General features: G+C 43.2%; 1 protein-coding gene and 1 pseudogene across 1 annotated transcript; one reads left to right on the top strand and one right to left on the bottom strand.

Annotated features, from left to right (window-relative positions):
* Positions 1-1,353: 1,353 nt before the first annotated feature.
* On the top strand, positions 1,354-2,784 carry LOC103723786. The gene has a single exon (XM_008814819.4). It carries the CDS (start codon positions 1,667-1,669, stop codon positions 2,651-2,653), a length of 987 nt encoding a protein of 328 aa, XP_008813041.2. The 5' UTR covers positions 1,354-1,666; the 3' UTR covers positions 2,654-2,784.
* A 125-nt stretch (positions 2,785-2,909) lies between these two features.
* Positions 2,910-7,182, bottom strand: LOC103723791 (annotated as a pseudogene).
* Between the last annotated feature and the right edge of the window lie 1,298 nt (positions 7,183-8,480).

Below are 8,480 nucleotides of genomic sequence, written 5' to 3'. Positions count from 1 at the left end.
AACCCTTGACCGAGAAAGATCTCACCCATCAATTTGCAATAGGAATAGGAGGAAAAAGGATAGGAGTTTGAAAGATATAAAATGAAGGTTTAAATTATGGCTGTTAAGTTATATCTATTTTGAGCCGCTTCCATTATGTTACCTCTAAAACATTCGTTTTTTTTCACTTATACAATTTTCTAAAAATAAAAGACTATTTTGTTTGTACTTTTCTTAGATTTTTTCTTCCTTTTACTTGGAAAAACAAAAAAAAATGTACAGCCTAAATTATATTAACTTATTTAGAAACAAATGCGATAGATTTTCATTTATATCTTAGTTATAACATTTAATAACGGTTACATAACTTCTGCAACTATCAACTGTCTCATCTGACCTGACCCAAACCGTGCCTCCCTTCGGTTGGAAGCCATGAATCACAAAACCGGCAGCCGCGTTGCCGAGCTGTTCTTCTCCGACTTTCCTTTGCGTCGAAGAATGGACGGCGATAAGAACGGACGCGTCAGCGACGACTTTGTGGAAGCGACCGAGTCCGCAATAAGGAAATTTCCGCCAAAGGGCGGACCAGCTCTGGTCTCTACGCCCGCCTTGGAAAACCCGAACTTTCTTCCAATTGCCGGCCATTGGAAAGATACCTGGTCAGTAAGGGAACTACGGAAATGCCACTCCTTTCATGGCCCCTATGCCCTGCCTAAGCTTCATTGCAGTAGGTTCTACAAATTACAAGAAGGGAATATATATGTGATGGTTAAGTTAAACCTGAACCTCCAAAGGACCCGGACCTTAATGTAATTAGATCGGGCAAGCATGATCGGTTGCTCCTATATGGTTGTGGATTATGATAGATTGATCCAATAGAAGTCTACATGAAAAAAATATATAATGGTTGATACCTCTAAATGCCTATTAATTGAATGAGCCGGCTTGTACTAATTTAGTTGAAATTTTTTATTTATAAGCTTGAGTATGATTTAGGATGTCGATTACAACCGTAGAACTAAGTTATACTTTTGATTAAGTGCGATACAACCAACATATATAAAATACCATCTCAATAGATATATAAGCTTGTAATGGTGAATTCTCGATGGTACGTGAAATTTATAGTATATAAGGAAATAGGCGAAGATCGCAACCATGATAGAAAAGTGATCAAATTTGTCTCTTCCGGAGAGATGGATATTCAGGATGGCAAGCAATCCATTAAACTCATACTCATCCAAGGATTAGATCACAAATTCATTAACTAATTGAAACTATTTCATTTATGCAAATCATTAGCTTTTCTAGGAATAATGTAGCTCCTAATTATCATTTGATTGAATTAGAGATAGGTGATTTTACAAGGAGCTAAATTGGGTCCAATGCTCATGATGCCCAGATGACGCTGCAAGCATCGATGCCATTTGGAGGGATCATATGCATCACATGGAGACATGACACATGTCCTGCATGCAGTGTTATTCAGCTACACCTTTTCCCATGTGTCACTCCATAACCCAAATCATACCCTCTCCCTCGTAATTTAGATGAAGACTAGGGGCAATCCCCCAAATCCAAAGCCGCCACCATTCCCTCTTCGTTCCCAAAGTACTCCTTCTTCCTCTCCTTATATCTCTCTTTCCCCAATTTCCCCACACAGAGAAACCTTAATTCTAACCCTAGCATGGATCTGGAACCGGAGGAGCTCCAATTCTTGGGTCCCGTGGGGATCTACCATGAGGCGTCCAAGATCGTGCTCTCATGGCGACGTCTCTTCTCCCAGATCGCCCTCGCCCTCGTCCTCCCCCTCTCCATCCTCTACCTCGCTCACATCTACGTCACCCACCTCCTCTTCTCCAAGATCGACCGCAACGAGGACGCCCTCAACGATGCCCCCCCGGGATCCCCCTCCCAATCTGCCATCCTCTCCCGCCTCTCGTCCGAATGGTCCGCCTTCCTCCTCTTCAAGGCCGGCTACCTCCTTGCCCTCCTCGTCCTCTCCCTCCTCTCCACCTCCGCCGTCGTCTACTCCGTCGCCTCCATCTACACCGCCAAGGAGCTCTCCTTCTCCAAGGTCCTCTCCGTCGTCCCCAAGGTCTGGCGCCGCCTCATGGTCACCTTCCTTTGGGCCTTCCTCCTCCTCTTCACCTACAACATCGCCGCCGTCTTCGTCATCGTCCTCGCCGTCCTCTTCCTCGGCCCCGCCGCCGCCCTCCTCCTCCTCCTCTACGCCGCCGGCCTCGTCTGGATCAGCGTCGTCTGGCACGTCGCCAGCGTCATCTCCGTCCTCGAGGACGCCTGCGGCATCGAGGCGATGCGAAAGAGCCTGATCCTCATCAAGGGCAAGACCTGGACGGCAATCGCCATCTTCGTCCTGCTCTACGTCTCCTACCTGGGTGTGGAACTGGGTTTCAAATTCCTGGTCGTCGAGGGGTCTTACAAAAATCTTGGGGTGGGTTTCAGGGTCGGATCGGCGGTCCTGATGCTATCCTTCCTTTGCCTGGTTCTTCTCTTCGCCTTGGTGGCCCAAACCGTGGTTTATTTCGTGTGCAAATCCTACCACCACGAGAGCATCGATAAGTCGAGCCTGGCCGACCATCTCGAGGTGTATCTGGGCGAGTACGTCCCCCTCAAACCCAGGGACGTCCAACTGGAGCAGTTCCATGTTTGATTTGACCATATATCATACAATACGAGTTCAACAAATGAACGGTGGATGATGATGATACAATGTTGTAATAATAATCATAATTCATCATAGCTTCTATAGTTAAGATTTACGCCCAATTTTTTTGTCGACTTGGACGAATACATCTACTTCTACTTCATCTCATACTAAGTAGATTTATTTATATATTTTGTATTTTTTTACATGACGTGCTATTAAAGAAGAAAGTCCTACAGAATCAAACAAAGCAGAGCATTTTTACAAGAAGAAGAGATTAAGGGAGAGAGAGAGGATGGACACTGGACATTTTTGCTATGGAGACTTGGTTGGTGTTCAGGATCTTCTTGATGTCATTTGCTATGTTCTGTGCATCCATGGAGATCCCGGCTAGTCCCCTCTGGGAGAGTCCAGCACAATAGAGCCCATTTTTGCCTTTCCAGTGGTTAGGAAACTTTTGATTGGGAAGCCCATCTTCGTTGAGTAGGTGGTTTTCATCCTGCAGTGCAGAAGTTGCATGCTGGGCCTAAACACGAGTGGATTGAGACAATGGGAGACTGTAACAAGTAATTGTGCAGGGGGTTTAGTACCTTAAGCCATCTGTTTGCAGTGCTTTTGTAGCCTGTGGCAAAGATAATGCTGTCAAATGGTTGCAACCTACCATCAGAGAAGACCACCACATTACCTTTCACATTTGCAATTGTAGGGAAAACCTGTCAAACAGATTGGGAGAAATTCTAATCAGTTTAAGAAAAGGTTTCTTTTGCAAAGAAAGGCAAGGCTAGAAACTACTCTGAAAGGTTGAAGTCAATAGAGAAAATATTATGTAGGTTCTATTTGGCTATTATTCTCTACAAATTAGAAACTCGCATACGTCTGAGAGGGCCGAGGCAGCCGACGCGCCGTGCCCGGCCGCTGCTCGTGGCCGGCTGCGCGCGAGAGGCACCACAAATTAGAAACTCTATTTATTATGTGAATATTTTTTCCTTGTACATTACTATAATAGTATGGAAAGAGAAGGAAAAAAGTAATTAAAATGAATAAATGTACCTGAATCTCCCTATCTCTAATCCTTTTCGCTGTCCCGACGTCTATAACTGGGGACCTACCTGTGGCTGCCTTGAGATAAAATGGGCCCTTAATAGGCCTAACAATGCCATACTTGGACATATTCCCAAATATGAGCTTGCAGAGTATGACAACCAGAGCATCAACTAGAGATAATGGGAGATACTTCAACAGAACCATTGCCACATACACGATGTCTTTGGTCACCACATGAACCTACATGAATGTGAATTTCATAGCATTTATATGAGAAAATGATCACATAACGGTTCTCATCAGATTCATTGCATCATATAATTGTTCAGCAATTCAACTACAAGAATATCAGAGCATGTATTCAATCATGAGAAATGTAAGGATGGATAAGACCGCAGAGATCTTGAGATCGATAACTGATTGGAAGTTAATTAGCAAAGAAACAATACAAATCCTATGTGAATAGAAAGGTTTAGCTTGAATCTTATCCACTTAACTTTGGTTCGAACACAGTGGCAGCTTTTTATAAAGCTGTAGTTGCTATTAAATGAAGGGAAATTCTTTTACTGCGCACCAAAAGTTTCTTGGGACACAGTTGATTCTGATTTGGTAGCTCAAAGTGCAACCAGTTTCTTTGCACCGGATCAAATCCCACTAGTTGTTCTAATCCCTTCATGTCATGTGGCATAGAGAAGTTTACTCTCACTAAAACATCTTCTATTATAAGATCTTCATCATGATTCTTACAACCACTACATCCTTTGGACTTCAAAAACTTGGGAAACAATTTTGGTTTTTATAAGAGAGGTTTGGTGCCTGTTGCCAAGAGATTCGAGCATGCGGATCAACCGTATTTGGTAACCTATCGCACAACCCAAAGGTCACATGCGTCACACTTCACATATCTTGCCCATGTGATTAAGGAAACCGCTTGTGATCATGGCTAAGATGTGCCAGCTAGAGAAAAAAATTGAAATTCGAAGGACTCTCCGCGCGCATTTGTTCTGGCCATATGGTAGACTTTGATTGGTTGATTAGGAGCTTTGTGGCGAGCCCTGATTGGTCAGTCTACCATGTTGGCTATAGTCAACTCCAAGGTGTATCACATCTAACAATAGTTAATTATACTATTTTATTACTCTCAGGATACTTATTAGTTAACTATATCTCTACAACCACTCTAAACAAAATCTCCTAAAACCTTCCTACTTAGTCACTAGCCTATGTAAGTAATGAGGTTATTCCTATTTTGTCATCGTACGGATGGAGTTGTCAATAGACGGAAATAAAGGCCGTGGCTAGCTCATCACTGAGAGTAGTGTAGTGGCCCCTAAAATCTAGATCATCTAAAGAACAAGATGACTTCCTAGATATAACTTACGTCCAAGATACAGAAAGAGAGATCAATATATTTACTGACTAAAAGTAAACCTTCTTTCTTTAATCAAAAGATACAACGTCCTTAAAGATATCTGGCACCGGCTGGGCCTACCACGGAGCTTAGAATTACGATCTTGGTGACAACCAAGCTGGCAATGGCTTGATGCAAAGCCTACGTACCCATAAGCAAACTTTAGGCGCATGCATGCATGCTTAAGACGCTACAGCAATCTGTCATTTCTTGTAATAAACCTTGCTCACTTGAGCAATTAAAGAGTTGAATGGAATCAAAAATAAACATCCACTAAATGGTGCATTTGGATCCATAGAATTGCACAGCATGGCTCCTTCTCAAGAATGGTGTTTGGTATCGAATGAACGTCGTTCAGGCAAGCCGGTGTCGCCAGGCCTGGTAGTCCAACCCCTACTATCAGCAACTTAGTTTCTACGATGTCCATGTTGTTTGTCCTTGCTTCTCTCAGTGTTTCTTGTCTCTCCTCTCTTGTCTATCCTAGTTTATATCCTCACTATATTATATAATGGTTAAGGAAATATATTTCCTTTCGTTCTGCAGATATTTCATAAATTACATTCCAATAGATATGGAATTTAAGTTAATCCTTTAGATTCCTAGATTTTATTATGCACGGTTCGCGACTTCAATTCTGGATAGAAGATGACATCCACCAATTCAATTCACTATTTTATCCAACCTAATCCAAATCAACAAAAAAAATTGATTCACTATTTTATGTAGGAAAATTAATCAATTAGTTAAAAATAATGATGCAGAAAAAAATATATTCATTAGCAGGACGGGATCAGCTAGTCGCTGGTGGTAAAAACCACTCGTGCATGCGGTGATGGCGAGGCAGCAAGTCCAATAGTGGGTGATAAGTATGGTACATGCATGTATGATGCATGCAGACCCTATCATCACTGAAAGCAGATATCATATGCCGACATAACACAGATGCTGACATGGCATTCTCAGAATAGTCTATTATTTTATCTGGCACAAGATTGGCAAAATATAATATGACCACAAGACAAAGGTAAGGGTGGTGGTATCGAAGGCAGTAAGGATAGTAGGAGAAGAAAAATCAGTCGATATGGAGGAGATGGTGGTGATGGTAGTAGTAACTATTAACCCTCCATAAAGATTGCTTTGGCTAAGTGTCAGAATCACTATTTCGATCAAATCTATATTAAAATATATAATAAAAAGTATTAAAAGTTTTTTGGCATTTGGATGGAGGGATAATTACAAGGAATAAATAAATGGAATAGACTGTATTCAATTTCACGATAATTTGAATTTTGTTACTTGGATAAAAAATAATAATTATAAGGCTATTCCATCAAAATAGTGGAATAGAATTGTATCTTGCAGGTCAACTTATATACCCACATGATGCTAGGTTCTTTTCTCCATCATATTTTGGCATTTAGTGGGGAATCATCAATTATTTCAAAAGCTACCTAAAAGACAATAAGAAAGAGCCTGAAAAAAAAAAAACAAGATTTACGTGCCGGGCTTCGAATTGAGATACATGCCATGGCACCAAAATTTGATAAGTCATAAGCAATCTCCATGCCAGAGTTCCCACCTCCAAGAACCAAAACCTTTTTGCCAGCGTAGCTCGACCCGGACTTGTAACAAGAAGAATGGATAATCGTCCCCAAGAAACTCTCTAATCCCTTAGTCTCTGGGATCAGTCCCTCAGCATTCTCACCAGTAGCTATAACTAAGAATCCAGTCATGTACACTTGAGATATGCACCAGTTTTGGTGTCATGAGCCATGACGCTCCATTGTTTGGCCTCAGCATCGAAGGAAGCTGACTCCACAAACTTACAGTAGATAGGATTTATATTGAATTGGCACACGTATTTGTCCAGGTACTGAATGAACTCATTCTTTGGGATGAAGGTTGGAGTGTTGGATGGGAATGGCGAGTGTGGCAGGCTGCAAAATTGCTTGGCCAAATGAATCTTGAGACGGTCATAAGTTCTCGACTTCCATAGAGTTGCACAAGATGGCTCCTTCTCAAGAATGATGTTCGGTATCGAATGAACATTGAGGCAAGCCGAAGTGGCCAAGCCTGATGGTCAGCACCTTAGTTTCTACGATGTCAACACTACAACAAAAAATCTGTTTGCCGACCCTATATTGCCGACGCTAGATAAAAGCGTCGGCAAAATTTTTTCTTGCAACAGTAAATGCCGACGCTTTCGGAAAGCGTCGGTACAAAATCTTCCGCCGACGCTTATAAGCGTCGGCATAAGGCATAAATGCGACGACGCTTATAAGCGTCGTCGGACTTCATTTCTTCCACCACAAAACCCGATCGACCCTCTCCCTCCGCAGCCTTAAATCCCTACTATCCCTAGCTCGCTCACGCCGACCGACTCCCCCCTCCCTCCGCCGATCTCAGCCATTCCCCTCCTTCGAGCGACCCCAAATCGCGTTCCTCCGCCGCATCTCCTTCCCCTCCTCCCCCTCTCCGAAAGCCTCCTCTCTGTCGATATCTCCCGCCTCCTCCGCCGCAGAGCACTCACGCGGCGTTTGAAGTTTGGAGCCGGCAAGGACAGGGACAAGGCCAGGTTTGGGATCTTCTTCTCTTGCTTCGATCTTCTATGCAGTAGCCTTCCCAATCTTTTCGTGCTCGCCGCTCGGGATCGCCCTCCGCCCTCATATCCTACCGCTCCGCCGCTCGGGATCGCTCTCGCCTCCCTTCTCCTCCAACCCCTTGCGCGGCTCAGGTGAGATTTCTTCTCCTCTTCTCTTCTTCTTCCTAATATAGATATCCGCTCGTAGAACCATGGAACCATGGACTCGCACCGCTCCTCCATCCTTCTTGCCCCATCGTCTCCGGCCCCGACCCCTCCCCGGCCGCCAGCACAGCCACCGCTCCGCTCCGCAAACTCATTTCTCGGACCGAACGGCATTCGCCCTTCCCTCTATTCCCTCGTTCCCATATTTTCCCCAATCTCTCCCTCCCTCCCTCCGCGATGCCCTCCGAGTTCTCCGTCAATTTCACTCCGCCATGATGACCAGTCCAATCTAAGAAGAAAAACTCCGTCAATTAGAAAAAGATTGAATTTAAATTGGCTTAACTAGCACCTTATAGCTTTCTGATCCATTACATGTTTTTTTATTGGTTTTACTTGGATTTGTTTCTTTTATGTTCTTTCTCTATCAATATGGTTCTAATTTCAATGTAGGATAAACTTGGACTTACATTTATTCACAGGACCAAGACTGATTTTGGATTTTCTCATTGTATCTCTTGAATTGGACCTAAACTTGGTTAGAAGCCCATTCCTGTGAGATTTATACGTTGGCTGCATTCAATTTTTAGGCATAACGATAACCAAAATTTTCAAGCCTTGCACTTATCATCCTA

The sequence above is a fragment of the Phoenix dactylifera genome, chromosome 7, assembly GCF_009389715.1.
Source record: "Phoenix dactylifera cultivar Barhee BC4 chromosome 7, palm_55x_up_171113_PBpolish2nd_filt_p, whole genome shotgun sequence".
NCBI lineage: Eukaryota > Viridiplantae > Streptophyta > Magnoliopsida > Arecales > Arecaceae > Phoenix > Phoenix dactylifera.
Note: the sequence above shows the minus strand (reverse complement) of the source record. Positions and strands in the feature narration are given on the sequence as shown.

Coding starts and splice junctions, on each gene's coding strand:
- LOC103723786 (XM_008814819.4), top strand. CDS start 1,667: ATGGATCTGGAACCGGAGGAGCTCCAATTCTTGGGTCCCGTGGGGATC.